General features: G+C 31.6%; 2 protein-coding genes across 5 annotated transcripts; both read right to left on the bottom strand.

Annotated features, from left to right (window-relative positions):
- Positions 1-4,236: 4,236 nt before the first annotated feature.
- On the bottom strand, positions 4,237-11,064 carry LOC127903872 (probable inactive poly [ADP-ribose] polymerase SRO2). Its single transcript, XM_052449009.1, has 3 exons — positions 10,761-11,064; positions 4,986-5,758; positions 4,237-4,905 (listed from the first exon to the last, which is right to left on the bottom strand). Exons 2-3 carry the CDS (start codon positions 5,462-5,464, stop codon positions 4,377-4,379), a joined length of 1,008 nt encoding a protein of 335 aa, XP_052304969.1. The 5' UTR covers positions 5,465-5,758; positions 10,761-11,064; the 3' UTR covers positions 4,237-4,376.
- A 144-nt stretch (positions 11,065-11,208) lies between these two features.
- On the bottom strand, positions 11,209-18,477 carry LOC7463742 (serine/threonine protein phosphatase 2A 55 kDa regulatory subunit B beta isoform). Of its 4 annotated transcripts, XR_008058051.1 has the most exons (15): positions 17,934-18,476; positions 16,304-16,407; positions 16,111-16,209; positions 15,859-15,978; positions 15,362-15,568; positions 15,143-15,234; positions 14,445-14,563; positions 13,945-14,068; positions 13,652-13,775; positions 12,950-13,018; positions 12,752-12,843; positions 12,576-12,653; positions 12,301-12,368; positions 11,821-12,130; positions 11,209-11,484 (listed from the first exon to the last, which is right to left on the bottom strand). XR_008058051.1 is itself a non-coding variant. In XM_052449006.1 (14 exons), exons 1-14 carry the CDS (start codon positions 18,049-18,051, stop codon positions 11,994-11,996), a joined length of 1,551 nt encoding a protein of 516 aa, XP_052304966.1. In that variant the 5' UTR covers positions 18,052-18,476; the 3' UTR covers positions 11,488-11,993. The 4 variants fall into 4 exon arrangements, 3 of the variants coding, with proteins under 3 accessions (XP_052304966.1, XP_052304967.1, XP_052304968.1); XM_052449006.1 differs by lacking the exon at positions 11,209-11,484 and having other exon boundaries at positions 11,488-12,130; XM_052449007.1 differs by lacking the exon at positions 11,209-11,484 and having other exon boundaries at positions 11,488-12,130; positions 15,365-15,568; positions 17,934-18,475.
- Positions 18,478-20,384: the final 1,907 nt, after the last annotated feature.

Raw genomic sequence — 20,384 nt, 5'->3', positions numbered from 1 at the left:
AGACCTCTTGAATCTTTTGGTAAAATTTCAGTCTGATCCAACAATCGAATTGAAAGTTACGTTTGCTGGTATAAAACTATATATTAAAAAAATAAAGCCCAAAACTACCTTTAATGTTCTTGAATAATAAGGATTGTTGTTGCATAAAGAATTTGCAAAATAAGGATTGTTGCTTAATTGATTTTTTTTTAAAAGTAAGGAATCCTTGTAAAATAAGGATCTCATATATTATTAAATCCTTACCTTTTAAGAATTCACAAATCACATGGAAAACAATTATTTTCTGACTTTACTTTTCTTATTTACTAGCAGGTTTCAAACATGACTTCAATCACATTGTTCTTTTTTGTTTGGATAAGTTATTAGACCTACCATATATGAATACAAAGTTTGAGATATGTAGTTTCCAACCCAACTAAAATCATATTAAAATCTCATTTGTAGCTTTATATATGTTTAAAAAAAAACATGAAAATCTAGATTAGCAGATTTGCAACTTTTTAACCCTAGCATCTTAATTTAGCCCATTAAATTTTTCTTTGATCTTCTTAGTTTTAAATCCTGTAAAAAACTCAATTGGTACCTTCTAACTCAACTTTGGTAATGCTTGCTAATTCTCAAAGAAAAAACTAAAAAGCCAAAAAGATAATAACTTGAGCCGGAGAAGATAAAGAATGGAGGTTGAAAAATTTGCAACTTACAGGTTTTATTTAATTTATCATAAACTCCTTGTAATGTTAAAATTACAAATAAATAGTAAAATCCTAATCAAAATAAAATTTGAGCTTAAAACTCATTGACTAATAAAAGTCCAATAAAAAAATTTAAATTAAAGTCCATTAACAAAGCTAAATAAAATTCAATAACTTGAGCTTGAATACATTCAATCTCGAGCTCCGTCCATGTACATATATAATCAATGTCATGGATTTCCCATAGATATGCTATCAAAAGCAATTCATAAATCAAAATAAGTAACAAGGTGAGGGTGAACACAATGATTCCAAAAAAAACTTGTGATAAAAAGTCTTATTGTACATGAATCAACTTCCACTTGGCTATTTCTAGTATCATTTATAATGAAACTAGAAATCCTAGAAGCCTGACTAGCTCCTGACCTATCAAAATGGTATCCCAACACTGAACCAAAAGCACCAAATTTACAATACATCAACTTACAATATTATCATCTGATTTGTTGTGCTTAGCTATCAACAATAGGATTTGAACCCAAAATCCCTCTCCTGCCTCCAACCCGTTCTTGTAGCCAAAATGGGTACCATAGGGTCGTCAACATTCATCAGTTATTCTTCATCCTGATAACCATGTCAAATATCAGACCACATGTAATGTTAAAGTTGTATATATTAAATCTGTGATATTAAGTAAGGACATATTCAAGTCATTTGAACTTAAATCCCAACCTGGAGCAGATGACTAGGCCAGTAAGTTTCCCGATGATAGGACTAGTGCCCGGTAATGGGGTAAAGAAATTAGATATCCAGTGAAGGATTTATTGCTCGTAAATGGACATAGAGATTAGTCTTTCAGTAATGAGATATTTCTGGATAAGAGATATATGAGTAAATGTCAAAAGAGGTAAGATTATGCTTGAAAAAGGTCTAGCAAATCCACTCTCTATACTTCCCATTCACTTTTACTCTTGACTGGCTTTTTTGCTCTTAGTATCTCAGAACATTGCAACTTGTGTGTTAAGATTAATGCACATTGCAGTTTTGCAAGAGCACACATGATTCAGAACCCATAATATTATCAATCAAACATGAAACAGTGACTATCATGGCAAGAAAGTCATCAAACCAGTAAGCAAGCAATAATAGCAATTTCCCTCGAATAATTGATCATTGTGCACATAATGTCTCAAAAACTTACCAACATTGCTTCAATTGCACTTCTAGAGTTGACCAACTGAAACACTATTCAATAAAATAAACACTTATTCTAATTCAAATGAAAGCCCCGCTACCCTCACATTTATCAGTATTTATTCTGTTTGATACATGACTGAAATATAGTTTAGAACAAAATAAATAGTTGTATCCACGATTGAAAACAGAAGCGTTAATTAACAACAATATAAACACAGATTGTACCTTCATGTACCTTTATGTACTTGTTCACATACTGTACCTTCATGTACTTCTTTACATACTGGTCGCTAACCTAATACTAGTGTAAACTTGTCGTCCAGTAGCAGCAGTGCCCCTACTGGAGCTGCCAAAACAGCTTCCTTGCTACCACCACAAATCATTTCAAAATAAATCTATTTTAAAAAGAATAAAGAAAAAACTCAATGCACCAATGATTGACTTAGATTTGCAATGATAACATTAGTGACTTGAAAGAATGTTCATCAAGAATGCTAGTTTGATTATTTTTTCTTAATAAACACTTAGCTAACAAATGATACACATGTATTACAGCTAGGTGGAAAGATCTAACAAACAGGCAACAAGGTTTTTGAGAATATTACATCAATAAAGAAGCCCTAGTGATCACAAGAACCTCATAAATTAACTATAGGCACAGAGATCAAGTCGAAGAGAAAATCAGTTCCTCAAAACAATAGGCGGGTATAAAAAGAAGCTAAATAAAGAAAAATGACGAAATTGAAATAACAGAATAATGAAACAAAGTAAAAAAAAAATGAAGTTCAAATAGCATAACAATGATAAAAAAAAAATAGTAGCAGATGTTCTATGAAGTATATAAGCAACATATTCAGAAACAAGTCATTTAGCAGCAGGGGTGGATATGCAGCAGCAGGGGTGTTTGAGCCAAAAGGTTAGAATTCATTACCGCTCGAGAAACTTCAGCATCAAGAAGAAATGGGATGTCATATAATTTAAACTACTTGAGCCATTGAAACTAGAAATTCATTACGCTTGATCTTTAGCTTAATGTTGACTGGCCATCAATAAAAAGGAGAATCATACACTTAGTATGGACAAATTGGCACTTGAACAACAATATAAAGAAACAAATCCTCTTTTGATATGGTTCATCCTTGTGATACGACCCAAGCAAGGTCAGATTTGGATTTTGGCGTAAAATTTTCTACCGTCCAGTTTTACGCTATTGAGCATAACTTCAAATCCAACCGTTTGAGCGAGCTGAAACTTTACCAGAAGATTCAAGATGTATTTGTCTATGTTGGGGTAAATTTTCAGGTGAATCAGAGTTCAGAGAGAACTTGCGATATAGGTCAGAATAGTCTGTACGAATTTTGTTATTTACTTCCTTTTGACCTGTGGACTTCCTATTTAGCAAGGATCGTTTTTCTAAAATGATATGTTAGCTTGTTTTGGAAATTTTCTAGTTTCAGAAGAATCTTTAATGAGCTGAAACATAATTTTCAAGAGTGGCAACGATTCATTAATTTTTCAGAATCCTTTTTTTATAAGGATTTTTTATTCAAAAGAACAACTAGTGTTATTTAATGACAGATTAATTATTTTTATTATTTTCTTTCATGTTTGGACTTAATTAAAACTTTGTTTTGAGTTAGGATCCAAGGTTTGTTTGGATCAGGTTACAGGCTTTTCAGTTTACGGTTTTTGGGTCAGTTTTGAGTGAACCTCATATAAGTCCACATAAGAGGTCCATTAGAGTTAATTTTTTAAGACATGTAACCAAAATTTCAGCAGCCATTGAAGAATATTACTTCTAAATTTTTTAATTTTAACATGCAAGAGTGATTCTTGCATTCTTCAGTTCTTGAACGAACTAAATTTGACTTATCAAAGATTAACTAGTTGGATCAGGTTACATGCTTTTCAATTTACGGTTTTTGGGTCATTTTTGAGTGGACCTCATATAAGTCCACATAAGAGGTCCATTAGAGTTAATTTTTTAAGACATATAACCAAAATTTCAGCAGCCATTGAAAAATATTACTTCTGAATTTTTTAGTTTTAACGTGCAAGAATAATTCTTGCGTTCTTTTTGAACGAACTAAATCTGACTTATTAAATATTCACTAGTTTTGTGGTGTACGAACTAAATCTGACTTATCAAATATTCACTAGTTTTGTGGTGTATTTTATTTTATTCCAATAGTATTGATACGATGAAACAGGTTTCATTATGCCACACTCAAATTTATTTTGACTTTTCAGAATCAAATCTCTATTTTAATTGTGAATCGTTGATTTCTCTTTCTAAGAAAATCGCTCGATACTTGGTGTTTCTTTATCTGGCTTCAGAACACAAAGATGATAAAGGCCATCCTTCTTTTCAGAAAAAGTACATTCTTCATGTTATGTTTTCTGGTTTGAAAATGAAGTGATTGTAAACCCTAATTACAGAACTATCAAGTCTAACATCATATCGTAGAACAATTCCATCTTCTTGTATCAGTTGTTGCCTCCAGACCCGCCCTCCCTGTTTGGTGCTCTCACCGCAAGGTTGCCTCTACTGGCTTTAATGACTGAGATCAACATCCGATCGTTCCCAATGATCCGTTTCAAACTCTGGATCATTTGGTCTCGGTTAATCTTACATTTCCTATGATCGTCAAGGCTTTTGGAAATCATATCCCCCTTGGCAGGACCAAAAACCTTCACCAGTATAGGAAGCAAAACAGCAATACTCAACTTCTCTCCACCGGTTCTTACTTCATTAATCTGCTCTCTTAAGGAACCAATACTGAATGACGGTGCCTTAAAACTTACAATGTAAATAGGAAGGATAAAAGAATTCATGTAAGCACTCCACACAACCAATCTACTAGGATCTTCGAGATTGTCAACGCCCGAATCAAACTCCACCGAACTTGGATATATTTGCTTCGAACCCGCCCGAATCAATTCCATTTTCCCCATCTCAACATAACACAACAACATATGCCTTAACCCGTTTTCATCCTCAATCGTAGACGGAAACCTGTGAGTAACAAATTATATGTTAATTTGACTTAATTTAATTTCTAAGTAAAAAAAAAAAAGGAAAGGAAAGGAACTTACGTTTCAAGGATAAACTTTGAAGTAGACAAATAAACACCAACGCCATGCGATTGACCATTGCAACGACTAAATCCAAAAGAAATGATATGAAGAATCTCCTGTTTTGAAGCACCATACCACCCACACTTAACATTTCTATCTCCACGGCGTTCACGGACCGCATCTACACAGCTCTTGAAAGCTTCGAATCGAGCTTTCATATACATTGTAGAGCAGATATTCCTGTGTATGGTCACAACACTTGTGTCCTCAGCAAGCTGATTCATTCCTGTAAGGAATTGATTCTTTATCACTCTGTGTTCCTTGCTTTCTTCTCCGATCCTCATCATTCCATTTCGAGTGAATGCATCAAAACAATCAGGCTTCGGAACAGAAGACGACGACGACGACGACGACGACGAGGAGTCGGTTTCAGAACCAGCGTCCAGGATTTCTCCGCCATCATCTATGATGATTGACACTTGATCTTCCCGCTCCATCTCTTAATTTAATTTCTAGGAATAAAGGATAAATTTGTTCAAAAAGGAGGGAGAGAGAGTGAAATGAAGAGGAGAAATCTGAAGAGGGAAGAGGTTTGGGGGGTGTTTTGTGATGAGAAATTGAATTGAAATGATGGAGAGGTTTTTGGATTTATAGAAGGGTCTAAACGGTCTAATGACCGTTGATACTTGTTCATCAGTTCATGAATCCAAATTGATTGATTGCGTACCCTAGTTTCTTTCCTTTCTCCCAGTCGGACTCGGATTGCCTTTTCCTAATTGTCCGTGCGGGACCTGGATTTTTCAAGTGGGGGGAATTACGTAAATGACCCCAGAAAGTGAAGGCATTGTTTGGAATGTTAAGAGGGTAAATGTTTTTGGAATTAATCTTTTTAAAGTGGTTTTTACTCGGAAAAGTATTAAAATAATATTTTTTTTATTTTTTAAAAATTATTTTTGATATCAGTGCCTTAAAATAATTTAAAAACACCAAAAACATACTAATTAAAAAAAAATTATTCTTTTTCAAAAACAATTTTAATATGTAAAAACAAACAAGGCTTAAAATATACAAACAATCTGTGTTAATAACAGCAAATTAAATAATAAGCTAAAGGCTGTGGGGAATTTACTGTTCACCCACACCCAATGCACTTACAACACTAATCCACAGTGTATTCCTCTTTTTTTTTTCACTTTTTTGTTTTTTTTATTGCACTTTTTCATCTTTTTTTCCAACTTTCCCCTTTTTTTCATTTATTTTTTTCAAAATTATCTTTGTCGATTTTACTTTTTTAATATTGAGCTGGTAAAAAATTCCGCTTTGTAATTTTTTTTCTTTAAAATACTGTGGATTACTACGGTGTTTTCCCACATGGTTTTTCTATTTTATTTTTTTATTTTTCAAAATTATATTTGTCGATTTTATTTTTTTAATATTAAGCTGATTGAGAATTTAGTTTTTTAATTTTTTTTCTTTAAAACATTATTGATTGCTACAGTGTTTCTCCATATGGTTTTTTTTTGTTTTTGTTTTTTTATGATTTTCTCGGAAATTATCTTTTTTTTATTTTATTTTTTATTAAGTAATAAATTAAAGGCTGTGGGGAATTTATTGTTCACCAACACCCAATACACTATGGATTACAACGGTAATACATAGTGCATTCCTCTCTTTTGTTTTTCACTTTTTCATTTTTTGTTTTTTCACTTTTTCATTTTTTTTTTCCAACTTTCTCCTTTTTTATTTTTTTTTCGTTTATTTTTTCCAAAATTATCTTTATCGATTTTACTTTTTTAATATTGAGCTGGTTAAAAATTTCGCTTTGTAATTTTTTTTCCTTTAAAATACTATAGATTGCTACAGTGTTTTTCCACATGATTTTTCTATTTTATTTTTTTATTTTTAAAATTATATTTATCGATTTTATTTTTTTAATATTGAGCTGATTGAGAATTTGTTTTTTTAATTTTTTTCTTTAAAACATAGTTAATTGCTATAGTGTTTCTTTCCATGGTTTTTTTTTTATGATTTTCTCCAAAATTATCTTTTTCGATTTTATTTTTAATATTGAACTAATTAAAAATTACAGTTATAATATGTGAGGAAAGCACTGTAACTTTCCTCGCAAATTACTGTGGATTTCTACAATGTTTTTTCCCACAGTGTTTTTTTTCTGTTTTATTATATTTTTCCCTAAAATTGTCTTTGTCAATTTTATTTTTTAAATATTGAGTTGGTTAAGAATTGTAATTACAAGTAAATACAAGTAAGGCTAAATCATGTGGGGAAAACATTGTAACTTTTCTCACAAAACACTATGGATTTATACAGTTTTTCCTCACATGGTTTTTTTCCAATTTCTTTTATGTTTTTTTTTTGTAATATTTTTTTCTAAAATTATATTTGTCGATTTTATTTTTTTAATATTGAGCTAGTTAGAATTTAACTTTGTAATAAAGCTTAATTATGTGGGGAAAACAATGTAGTTTTCCTCACAAAATACTGTGGATTACTATAATGTCTCTCTATATGGTTTTTTTTTCTTATGATTTTTTCAAAATTGTCTTTGTCAATTTTATTTTTTTAATATTGAACTGGTTGAGAATTACAATTAAAAGTCATTACAAATAAGGCTAAATAATGTGGGGAAGCACTGTAGCTTTCATCACAAAACACTGTAAATTGCTACAGTGTTTCCAACGTGGTTTTTCCCCCTGTTTTTTTGTGTTGTTTTTTTTTTAAATTGTCTCTATCGATTTTATTTTTTTTAATATTGAGTTGATTGAGAATTTAGCTTTGTAATTTGTTTTTCTTTAAAACACTATGAATTATTACAGTGTTTTTCCATATGATTTTTTTAAGATTTTTTTCAAAATTATCTTTGTTGATTTTTTTTTTTGAATATTAAGTTAGTTAAGAATTATAATTACAATAAATCTAAATCATAGGAGAAAAGCCTTGTAGTTTTTCTCACCAAACACACTGGATTGCTACAGTATTTCTCTAAATGGTTTTTTTTATGATTTTTTCTAAAATTATCTTTGTCGATTTTATTGGGGAAAACACTGTAGTTTTCCTCATAAAACATTATCAATTGCTGCAATATTTTTTCTCATAGGTTTTTTTCCTTTCAAAATTATCTTTATTGGTTTTTTTTTAATATTAAGTTGGTAGAGAATTTAGCTTTGTAATTTTTTTTGCTTTTTATTTACAGAAAAGCTAAATCAAGTGGCGAAAATAATGTATCTTTCCTCCTAAAACACTGTGGATTGCTACAAATCATTTTGTTCAGTCTCTAAGTTTTTGAAAAACACAACTTTTTTTTCCGTCATGAAATATTGGTTCCATCATACCTTTAGTTTTTATTACTTATCTAGTGTTGATTCATAATTATAACACTATCAAGTACATTTATTTTATAAACTCATGGCAGCGCGCGGGCATGCCATCTCGTTAATATCATTTGGCATGTTCTTTAAAAATATGTTCAACTTAAATTTTTTTATTAAATTAATTTTTTTATTATTATTTTAATGTACTGGAATAAAAAATTAAAAAAAAATATTAAGAATTTGTAAATTTCATGTGATATTATATATGGAGATTTTTTGGTGCCTTACTTTCAACGCAAAGTTTATGTATTAAGTAATATTCTTTCGATTTTTTTTTTTTTTTCCCAAGAAGAAGGTATGTGTTATGTTGTAAAGGTCACCAAATTGTTTTTCCTTCATGTGTCATTAAAAGCTTTCTATGACCGCCTGCACGTATTATATATTATATATTTATATATTTATATACAGTACTCTTATTCGCAAGAGAGAAGAATTTATATTGTGGTCGATGGAATTGACATATTTTTCCCAAGAAGAAGGTATGTCTTATGGTCATGGTATGCGTTATGTTTTTCCTTCACCAAAGTCATCCTTCCTCTTACGTCAAAAAATAAAAATTATTAGAAATGTTCGTTGGATTTATTCTAAATCCTAAGTTCAATAAATTAAGTTAAGAAATTTGAGTTAAAAGGTTCAAAAATATCAATTCATAATCTAATTTTTAATTACAAGAGGATTTTGGATGAGATTTCAATTGAATTGGAAACTAAATATCTGTATTTTTTCAACCGGATAAAAAAAAACGACGTGTTTAAAATTTCATAAATAACAAATTAAATTCATTTTCTTCAAATCTCAAATAAACCCTAAAATACAACTTATATATTAATACAACAAAATTACCATTATATAACAACGAAAATACTTAAATATACATGCAAACTATAAAATCTACAAACAAATTTTAATAAATTAACTTTAAACATAAATCAGTTTTACATAAAAATTAAATAGATTTTCTTACTTGGTGGAGCAAAGCTTGACAAAAAATAAAACCAATAGATAAAGTTTGCATCCACGTTGGTGGCTTAAGTGGGTGAATTTAAAGAAATAGGGTTAGAGTTTGAATTGGAGTCAAAGAAGAAGAAGAAGTGGGGGAAGGACCTACGGGTTTTAAATTCCTTTAATAATCACTGATGAAAATTTCATCAACAATTATGTTGGTAATTTGACAAGTCAGAAATACCGACAAAATTATCAATGGAGTTTTTTTAATTTTTTTATTTCATCATTGTTTTCATAAGAAATTACAAAAGGAAATTTTCCATTGCAATTTTCTTCGGTAAACAATGACGGAATACTTTCTATTGTTTTTTTTTTTTAATTTTCTAGTAGTGTGAATCGGGCACTTGTAAAAGTTTTTTTATTCAATATATTTTTAGCTTTCTGAGCGAGTAAAGGGTACAATGTTATTAAAATTCCTATAATATTTTTTATGCTTTGAGATAAAAATGTATAAAAAATTAAGTTCTAGAGATCTCAAAACCCAAACCTGATTTTTTAATTATTAAAAGTAATAAGAAAATGTATTAGTGGATGATATCATCTTCTTTCAATTTTTTAAAAGAAAACATAATATAAGGCAGAAGACGTCATTCACTCACTTAAAAACATTATGTGCGCACGCCTAGCCTTTCACGCCCGTGCTCGCTTGGAGTTTTTTATGTTTTAGCAATGACTCGTAGAAATGTGCAAGTACTAAAAACTAGAGGTTATTTAGAAACAAAGTGGTGCTTCAATTCTTTTGAAAACTAAATTCAGAAAAAGAAAAACTAGAACTTTCTATTTAAATGCTCCATTCAAAAAACTGAAAATCTAGTTTTTTTAATCTTTTAAATTTATAATGAGTTTGAAAAACACATTTTAGAGGCTATTAACAGTTTTCCAATATAAGTTTTCCAAAGCTTTACAAATAAAGGAAAAGCATGAAAAAATTAATTTCTTTTCTTTTATATATAATCATTTTTTAGCAATGTAAAATATTGAAGTTAATTGTCTTTGTATTTTTTTTATTTAATTAATGTCATAAATTTATTAAAGATATTTTTATATTTAATTAGTGTTATCAATTTAATTTTTATTATAAATCTAATATTAAGATTTTTTTTTATTTAACAATATAACTTTTTCAAGATGATTTTTAATTTGAATGAAATAAAACTAATATTCTATAATTAGATTATTACAAATACAAAATATTCAAATAAATATCACAAATTATTGTTTTGATTTTTAAGTAAAATAGTTCTAATCTTGATGTATTTTTTATATTATTTTTTGTGGAAAAAAATCGTTTTTGTTTTCAACAAATGAACCTGTTTTTTTTTTTTTAATTTTTCATTGGAAAATGAAAAATGGAAAAATGCGAGGGCAATATCTAAATATAGTAGAGCTCACTTACCAGGCCTTTAAGGTAAGGTTGGAGTGGAAGGGAGAGCAGACCCGAGAGCTGCAATAGTATTCTAGCACTAGCCCGTATGTTATCGAGACAAGGCAGAGCAAGGAAAGCTGCCTTATGTAGTTACCTCCTCTTTCATCGAGATTAGTGAATCACCATAGAAGATCGAAGAGAATCTGGTCCGAGGAGCCTAGCCTTCTTTGCTATGATTAGTTTCAAACTTTCAATAAATGTTGCTTTTGCACCAACCCTCTTAGAAGGAAGAACTCTGGGGAACTTCTGGGTTAACTGATTAAGGAGTTCTGATAGGAAGAGAAATGAGTTAACGGGAAGAAGATTACCAGCACGAGGAGGCGACTTATATACAAGAAAAAATGATCATTTTGTGCAAAGAAATGCGCTGTCCGATCCAGCATGCATCATGCAGCATAGAATCATAATCACAAATGAATTATAACGACGATAACAGCACAGCATTATTTAGTCCTTCTGAATTAACTAAGCACGTCTGATCCGTTGCTTACAAAACGTATCTTACAGGCAAGCAAGGAAAAAGCAGTTCAGAAACCCTAGAAAAGAGAGAGGTAATGCTTCAATTCGTGGGAATTTAATGTGCAGGGTGACCTCGATCATAAATGAAGCACGAAGTGAAGAATGATTCGCACGAGACTTTTTGTCCTCCCCAAACGAAATACTATTTTGCAACGACCAAAAAAATCAGCAAACTCTGTGAAGGAGAAAGAATGGTTAGAATTATGGGATAACAATAATCAGGATAGAATTTTCACAAGCCTGGAGTTCTAAGTTCTAATGGTACAAAATTTTCACAAGCCTGACGCCCAATTTATCAATGAGAATTGATTCAACCTAACAGCCCCTTTGCCCAGATGGGATTTAAAGACCCTACAGGTCCAAAACCTTGCGGCACTGCAGCACTATGTAGAAACATTTGTTTAAGATTGCATTTCCTTTTGACCTAAACCAGAAAAATTAAAATATATATATATATATAAGGATTGAACTGCATCTCTCCTTGTGAAAGAATATAATTAGTGACGCATGCCTGCCTGGGAGCAAAAGTCTCAGTACTTCCTTGATACTTGAACAACAGCAACATCAATCTCCATCAAATGGTGAAGCTTCCACATGTGTTGGGAGAGAAGGCAGCAGCAAAGCCTTTGCAAGAGGCAGCACCTGTAGCTTTGCCCAGCCAAAATACATGATCCAGGACCATCTTCATGCATAATACATGTAAAGGCTGTTTGAAGCAGCACAGGCAAGGGAGTTTTCAGTTGGATGCCACGCTAGATGCAACAACTTCGTTGTGAAATCAAATGCATTTCCATTTGTATCAACTCCGGACGTATCAGCTCCTTTTAAAGTCATGAAGGGAAAAGGATGTTAAAACTCAGGAAACAATATAAGATCCAAAAACTTTCTTTCTAGGGTTAGGTCAGATGATGGACAATTAAGTGAGACCACATGAAATTATTAGGAGAAATAGGAGAAAAGAAGCAGTAAACTTCCTCCAACATATACAGACCTCGCCTAAAACCATGGGAAAGAGTGCCCAGAGATCTAGAAGGCCTTGACGGGGTTTGAACCTGTTTCCTGTCAGTTCATGACATAAATTAACCACATAAAATAAAAGTTTGGCCAGCGAGTCATCTGAAAACCAACATGGTCATGTTCAATTTCAGTTGACATAAAGAGGATGATCATCAAGAGTGTTTGACACAGAATTTTGAATATTTGGAGAAACAAAACCTTCTGGTATTATCAGTTACACAAGTCTCCTTAATTCACTCTCAAATGTACCTCATTGGATTCTTGCTGGCTTCCAATGTTGTTGCTTCTGTGCTTCCTTCAGAACAACCAAACACACGAAATAGGTTGCTGAAATGTAAAAGAAAGTATATCATGCGATGTGTAAGCAATCAATTAACCAGGAAAGTGGTAAAGACCAAGGGATCATTCAAATATATGAAGCACACCTGTATGAACCAGTTGCCACTCGAAGTCCATCTCCACTCAGACAACACTCAAATTTGTCAAAGATGGAATCGTTTTCATACAGATCACAAAGCTGATCAATAGCAAAGAGCAAAACGATCACATTGTATCAGTACCTCATGATCTCTACTAAATGCCATCTAAAATCACACACAGGATACTCAAGAAGAACATGTCACCTTAGGTCTAAGATTTTCATGAACTTGGAAGGTTGAAACTGGTCCAGAATCCATATTTATGTCCCACAACTGAAAACAAAGAAATCCAGACTTTGTGAGAACAGACGCCACATTGGGTTAGAACTAAAGCAGAAGGAAGGTACGAAATTGAAATAAATTGCCTGTGGAGAAAAAGTTGTGCATCTAGCCCGCTGCCATCATTATCGATTTTTAATTCTGTCAATACTTTTTCACTCTTAGGGCTGGTTGGGTATTGAGAGGGTTAACAATAATCCCTAAACGAGGGATTATATGTTTTTCCCTCTCTTCTTTTTCAAATAACCAAATAAAATTCAAATAGTTTTTTCATCATCTCTCTCTTACTACTAACAGTATTTTAATCCTTTTCTCTTTCTTTCTACTAACTGTCATACAACTAACTTTTACACCCTTAAACATTTACTAATAAAAATCACTCCTTTGTCAGTTCAACTATATTTCTTTAACCTCATGCCAAATGCACCATTAGCATTAAGAATAAAAACACACGATTAGGTTTTGTAGAATGCAGTTTGGATTAAGTGATTACCTTAAAGAAGTCGAATTTTTTGAAAATCATCCAGCACTAGGTAGTAAAATATATGCTATGAAAAAACAGCAAAGTGCTAATTGAAATAGTGTGCTTAAATTTTAAAAATAAATACTGAACATAAAAATAAGAACCTTTAGAGTCATGTAATCACGACTAAGAATATATCTCCCATCCTTGGCAAACTTAATATCTGAGATTGAGGCAATTATCTCTGTGAAGAAGGACCTTGAACCAGGCACCTCTTGTTCCTCAAACCTGGGCCACCAGAGAGCATAACGTATATATTCAAAAGAAAAGGAAAAAAAGTAAATCAATAAAAGATATCTAAAACGTCTCATGATACATCAATAACTCCATGATGTTAGATAATATATGAAAATTCAACAAAAGAAAACCATGCAGACAAAAAACCTAAAGTACTTACAATTTGCTATGAGAATCGCATAGAGCTGACTGTCGCATGTCAACTAAACGAATTGAGCCCCTTGAACTACTATATGCCAGAATATTGCAATGAGTAGGATGAAATTCTGCTGAAGTTATCACCTCTGCATACATAAATTCAAATGTGTGAATACCATGACAATTTGATATAGCAATCAGAACATTCACATGATTTCAATATTGAAATCTACAAGATGAATACCATGCTTTAATCATCCAAAACATTATATGGATAAGAAGCACAACAAGAGCAGAAGAATTGGCCTCTCACCAAACCACCCATGCTTGCAGAAAGGGGGATAAGAGAACTAAACAACAGCACTTGCACAACAGGAAAGATCATCTAACAAGCTAACAAGACTCTAAAGAGAATATTTCTAGACCTACCCGCCCAGAATACACCATAGACAACATGTAAAACCAATAACATCATAAAATACTCGGATGTTTAATTTTCATACAAAATACAGTTATTCTAACCAGTCAGATCCTCCATGTTTGCAGGCTTTACATCAACAATATTGAAACTCTGATTGCTGATTTCCAAATTCCAAAGATTTATTCGCAGATCGTCAGCAGATATAAAAGTTTCACCATCACTGCATAAAAGAAAACAAAGGAATAACCAATTATGTAGAATGTTATGACTGTGATGGTTAAAGAGCATGCTTCCAGGCTTGAAAACATTCGGGAAATTTCAAAACGTGTATTATGGACAGCATCAGCTTAAGCTAAGAGCCACTAGGGCAATGGCCCAAGGCCCCCACTAAATCAATAAGATATATTTGTCAATTATGCTTTATGAAATGAAGATTGCTCCAACTTAACAAAATGCCCCAAGTACAAAATGAAGATTTCCCAAGGCCCCACTTGTCAGACATGCATTAAAAAAAAAATTCTTAAATATTTTAAAAGGTCCTATTTGGCCTAAGGCCCCCATTCACTTTAAATTGGCTCTGATTATGGACAACAATATAACTATCCAAAATATCAAAATAATGCAGAATCATTTCTTCGATAAGAGTGATAATATACATTGCTCTTCAATATCACATGTCTTTACAAGATCAAAAAATTCAATTAAAAGGAAATGATAAGAGTGATCAAAATGACAAGGGATGTTAAAGACATAGTATGTGAAAATGAGAGTTGTACATCTATGAAATAAGTGAATGCACCTGTTGTTAGAAATGGAGTTAATGTGATAGTCATGGGCATGAGCATATATTCTCCGACACCTAGGCACAAGGCTGATTTCACTACTGGTCAACTGGATCACGAAAAATGAAAGAGGTGTTAGAACCAGATCACAAAAGTAGAGAACATTATAATAAGCATTTCTAGATGTCAAAATCATGATTTCCATGAGCAAACAAGTATATTAGAGTGAAAACAACTACCACAGGTAAGTGTAGAGACGGGACACCCCCAAGTGGGAAAGAAAAGTCATTACTCAAGCCCAAGGGTTTATCCAAACATCCTCCATTGGCAGTATATGGTTTGGAGCTTGTTGGTATGCTTGGACCTACAACAGGACCATTTCCAGCAGCTTTTGCAGGGTCAACATTCATGTCACATATTTTCTTGACCTTCTTTTCATGGACCTGTCCACCATTAAAGCAAGCACATTTGATACACCCACTGATTAGGAAATTCCATTGTTTTCCAGATTTCTTCAACTTGTCAAGTTGTTCTATTAGTTATTAAAGATACAAAAAATTTAACCACTACAACATAGACTGAACCTTAAGAGTTTACACTAAAAGCAATTCTAATGGTTAGAAACTTTGAATGAAACCCACCTAGAAAGCTAGAGGAATAAAAATCACCTACTGTAGTACAGCTAAAAATTGACAGTAAAAATATCAAAAAAATCAACAATGTTCCACCCTACCTTCCAAAATTTGATTGTTTTGTCATTAGTGGACAGAAGAAAAAGTGCACCATTAGCTGCTTGGCACCATCTAATCTTGTTGATCTTCTCCTCAATTTCCAAGCTCTTCAGATAATCAAACTAAGATGGAGGAAAATAATGATTACTTATCAAATCCTGAACCCAGGAAAGAATAAAACAAATATACCCAAACAAATATAATTCCCAGTGATTAACAGGAAAAAAAAAGCCTGAAAAGGAAAAATTAAGTACCTCAGGTTCATGGCTCTGAAACTCTGTTTTGTAACGGAATTCAGGATGCCTGATAATTGGAAAATCCATCCTCTCTAGATCTCTCCGATTTCCACCATGCTAAACAATGTAAGTTTATGTCATAGAGCTATTTCGCTACAGCGGGAGGAAAAGAAAAGAAATTTTCTTTAAAGATATGCCTATATTGTCTTACATCTCTCTTGTCGGTTCTTTCAAATAAAACCACTCGACCTCCACGATCTCCAGTAGCAAGATGGTCACCAGTTCTATCAAATTCGATGGCAGATATGATATCGACTACAAAAGTCCATAACTAAAAGAAGTAAGAAGGTGAGGATGAGATGCAATAATTCTGAGGGAAATTTATAAGTAAAAGAGTTTCATGGATAAATATGTCTTCCAAAATTGACTTCCACTTGTTTTTTGTGTTTCATCCTCTTGGGAAGGATATTTAGTTGTGGGGAATAATTATTAGTTCTTGATTACCAACCACAAGCACATAAAACCCGAATAAGCATAGTGTTCATAGATAAGCTTAAAATCCTGGTGCCTAACTACCACCTGAACTATCAAAACAGTGGGACAGTAGTCTGACTGCTCAGTACAGCATGTCTTGGCTTGAACCATTACAAGCCCACAACATTCAGTCATTCTGCTATGATTGTTTCAGTTTTTACAATTCTAGGTCAATCAGTAGGTGCAGAATCAGAGCCAAATCTACCAGATTTACACAACAGCAGGTTTGCATTGACCATTTAAAATGAAATCATCTGACATAAAACTTCCATTTCATTTATCAAAAATGAGATTTGACCCCAAAATCTCTCTCCTCTCCAACAGTGCCTTTTCCATTGTGTTATCACAATACTGGCTAGGATAGACAGTTTTCCATGTATTCATGAGCTGTACAACAGTTCCGCAAATTTTGAGACTGATAACCATGAATTTAGAACACATAGAAGCACTTTCAAAGTTATAATAAAAGTCTAGTCTCTTAAACCGATGATATTGAGTTAGCAGGTTTATTTAAATCATTTGAACTCAAGCCCCAATCCTATTTTCATCCATTCCCGTACATACCCCTTGTAGATAACTACTTCAGCAAGTCTTCTAATGATCATGTATCATGCCATTCAAAATTACTATTTTATTCTTCCAATTGCCAGTTCGCTTCTATTTTATTGGCTTCTCTATCCTCACTTTCTCAGAACAATATGCAATCAAACCCAACTACTGTTATGAAGATAACATAAGTTTTTTTTCTCACAAATATTGCAAAAGATAACTTAAATCCCCAAACTTCCTAGTTTGCAAGACTGCGTGTATGCAACTAAGTTTATAAGATTAATGCATGACTCAACATGCCCTCTGTAGCAGGTTTGCAAACATAACACACAATCATCAATTTGTATTACAATCAATAAACAACTCATCTAACCATCCATACTATCATCCACAACAACGATGCAGTTAACCACCACAGCATGACCATCATCAAACCAGTAGCATCCCCATGCAACAACATTCTAATTTTAGCTGCAAATCCCTCCCTAATGACTAATCATTATGCTCATAATAGCTCTGAAACTTGCCCTACATTGCTTCAAAGCCACACTTATAATGCTAAAAAAACACCAAATCAGACACTATTCAATGACACATACACATTCGAATCATCAAACTGAAACCAAATTAATCTCGCACGAAAATAGAACAACAAACGAACACTAATTACACCAAAAAAAAGGACAGTTAAATCCACAATCAACAATTAATAATCCAACAACGCAGAATCAAAACCCTAACCACAGATCGTATCGTACCTTCCTGTACTTCTTCACCAGCCGTTCGCTCTCCAAAAACCTGGGCAAATTTCCACTCAAGCGGCACCGGCGCTGCCGCCACCGCCTCCGCAGCTTCCTCACTGCCGCCTCCGTTCATTTCAAGCTAAATCTTCGTTTGGCAGAAATAATTAAGAAAAAAAAAGAAGAAGAATCGATCTGATACTCAGATTGGAAAAGGCAGCATCAACAGCTAGAAATCATCTCCATTTAGAATCCTAGTTCTTGATTAATCAACCATCAGAACTGAAAACAAAACCACAGATTTCACATAGAGAAATGCTCTCTCTCTCTCTCGTCTGGGTGGTTTCCTTTTTTTTCGGTTTTTCTCTCTCTAAATCTCACGCACGGACACCCTTTCTCTCTCTTTCTCGATGGATTGAGAGATTGATTTGATTTCACACGCACAAAAGCACTCTCATTTTCTCCCTGTTAATTTTCTGCTCTGTTTTTCTATTATTTTTTTATTTTATTTTACTAAGACAAAAATTAAAAAAGAAAAAAATAAGATGGGAAGATAATGACGGAGGGGGGATGCGACGTTGCTTTTTTGGCTGATTAGTTGCTCCTCTCTCCTCTTAAGATTTAATTGGAGTAATTTTATGTCATGGATAGATGCATCTGACGTGTTACTCCTTACAGTAAATAATATAATAAATAAATATATCTCCGATTGGGATATTAGAAAAGCTGTCGAAATTAAAATCTTTATAAATGTGTTAAAGATTTAGCCCCATTTATTTGCTGAAACTAATTTTCTTTTAAAAAATAGTTTTTTAAAAAATAAATTTTTAAAAGTAAATTATTTTCTAATATTTAATAATATCATAAAAAAATAAATTAAAAAACACTTTTAAGTATTTGGTTATGTCATGGAAAATAAACTGAAAAATAAATTGTTAATATTTTTAAAAATTTATTAAATAATGAGTAACTAATCTTACAAATTAAAAATTTGGATGAGAATAAAATTGAAAAACAAATTAATTTTATAAATTATTTCAAATAAAATAAATAACAATCTAAATAATAGAAATCAAATCTAACAGATAAAAAAAATAATAAAATAATAAAATTAAAAAAAATACAATCTCATAAATTATTTCAAATAAAATAAATAACAATCAAAAGAATGAGAATGATGACCAAATTGATAAATAAAAAAATTTCAATTAAGAAAATGATAAGAGAAAAACAAATAACAGTCATAAAAATAAGAATCATAGTTGATATAAAAATCAAATTCTAAGGGATGAAATTAAAAAAAAAAATCAAAACAAAATATGTAACAATCAAAAGTTTGAGGACCAAATTTGATATAATCAACAAATAACATGGCATTTTTAAATTTTTCACAACTTCTAAAAAGTGTTTTCCATCCAAAATAAAAGGAAAATACTTTCATAGAAACCAAGCCAAAAATTTTTTTACTAGAGAATATTTTATGTTAATCAACTTTTGTAAGATAAACAAACACATAAAAATTTTAAAAGTAATTTTTAAAAATTATTTTTCATGAAACAAACATGATTTTAATAAAAAATAAATAAAATAATAGAGAAAAATACAGTATCATCATTGAAAAATAATAATTTATATATATTTGTTGTCCAAAATAAATGAAAATAATAATGCTGGGGTATTGTATAATTTCCTTTTAAGGTTTAGATATGGGTGGTAGGTGTGTCGATGTTAGACGTTTGAAAATGACATGTATTATTATTATTATTATTATTATTATTATTTTCAACATGATTAACTTTTTTAATAGGGGTCTCAGATGATGTTTGGTGACCTGTGTCTGCAGAACAGTATATCAAATCAGTCCCGGGAGTAAAAAGGCATTTGTTCCGTCATATTTAGAGTAATTTTTATAGATACTAGTTTCAAAATCATGGTTTAAAAAATAAAATATTAAAATATAAGGAGAATAAAAACTATGTAATATAAATAAATAAACACAACACTAAAAAGATTAATATTTGAAATATGAATACAATTTTCTTAATAAACACGATCCAGTTTATTTAGTGAATCCTTGCCCCGTAGTTTCTTTATCATGAAATTTCATCATTTTAGATATAAAATCCCTCTTGTCTTAAATTATCCAAAGTAATTTTTCAGAAAAGTAAAGAGGTAAAAACACTTAAAATTATTTAAATTAATTTATTCTAAACAAAAACCAATGTAATTTTTGTAATTAAATACATAGGCAACGTCTATAAAATAATATTAATGATTAAGTTTAGATAGGCACTAGAGTTTTTCTGTTTGCGCTATGCCGAAGGGCGGGTCAATTTTTTTCTCATATAAAAAAATATTCAAACAGTGATAACCTGAGTGAACCCGGGTTAACTTGGCTAACTCGTGATCTAGGATAACCCTAGAGGAAGGAAAGGGAAAAAAATATAAAATTCAAGGTACAATAGCCTA

This window comes from Populus trichocarpa, chromosome 18 (assembly GCF_000002775.5).
Source record: "Populus trichocarpa isolate Nisqually-1 chromosome 18, P.trichocarpa_v4.1, whole genome shotgun sequence".
NCBI lineage: Eukaryota > Viridiplantae > Streptophyta > Magnoliopsida > Malpighiales > Salicaceae > Populus > Populus trichocarpa.
Note: the sequence above shows the minus strand (reverse complement) of the source record. Positions and strands in the feature narration are given on the sequence as shown.

Excerpts from the sequence above, each read along its gene's own strand:
- LOC127903872 (XM_052449009.1), bottom strand. The coding sequence starts at position 5,464 with ATGGAGCGGGAAGATCAAGTGTCAATCATCATAGATGATGGCGGAGAA. Across the intron at positions 4,906-4,985 it reads TCAAAGTTTATCCTTGAAAC|GTTTCCGTCTACGATTGAGG; the intron begins GTAAGTTCCTTT and ends TGTTACTCACAG.
- LOC7463742 (XM_052449006.1), bottom strand. The coding sequence starts at position 18,051 with ATGAACGGAGGCGGCAGTGAGGAAGCTGCGGAGGCGGTGGCGGCAGCG. Across the intron at positions 16,408-17,933 it reads TGGTGAAGAAGTACAGGAAG|TCGATATCATATCTGCCATC; the intron begins GTACGATACGAT and ends GGACTTTTGTAG. Across the intron at positions 15,235-15,361 it reads CTCTACACTTACCTGTGGTA|TTGACCAGTAGTGAAATCAG; the intron begins GTTGTTTTCACT and ends TTCGTGATCCAG.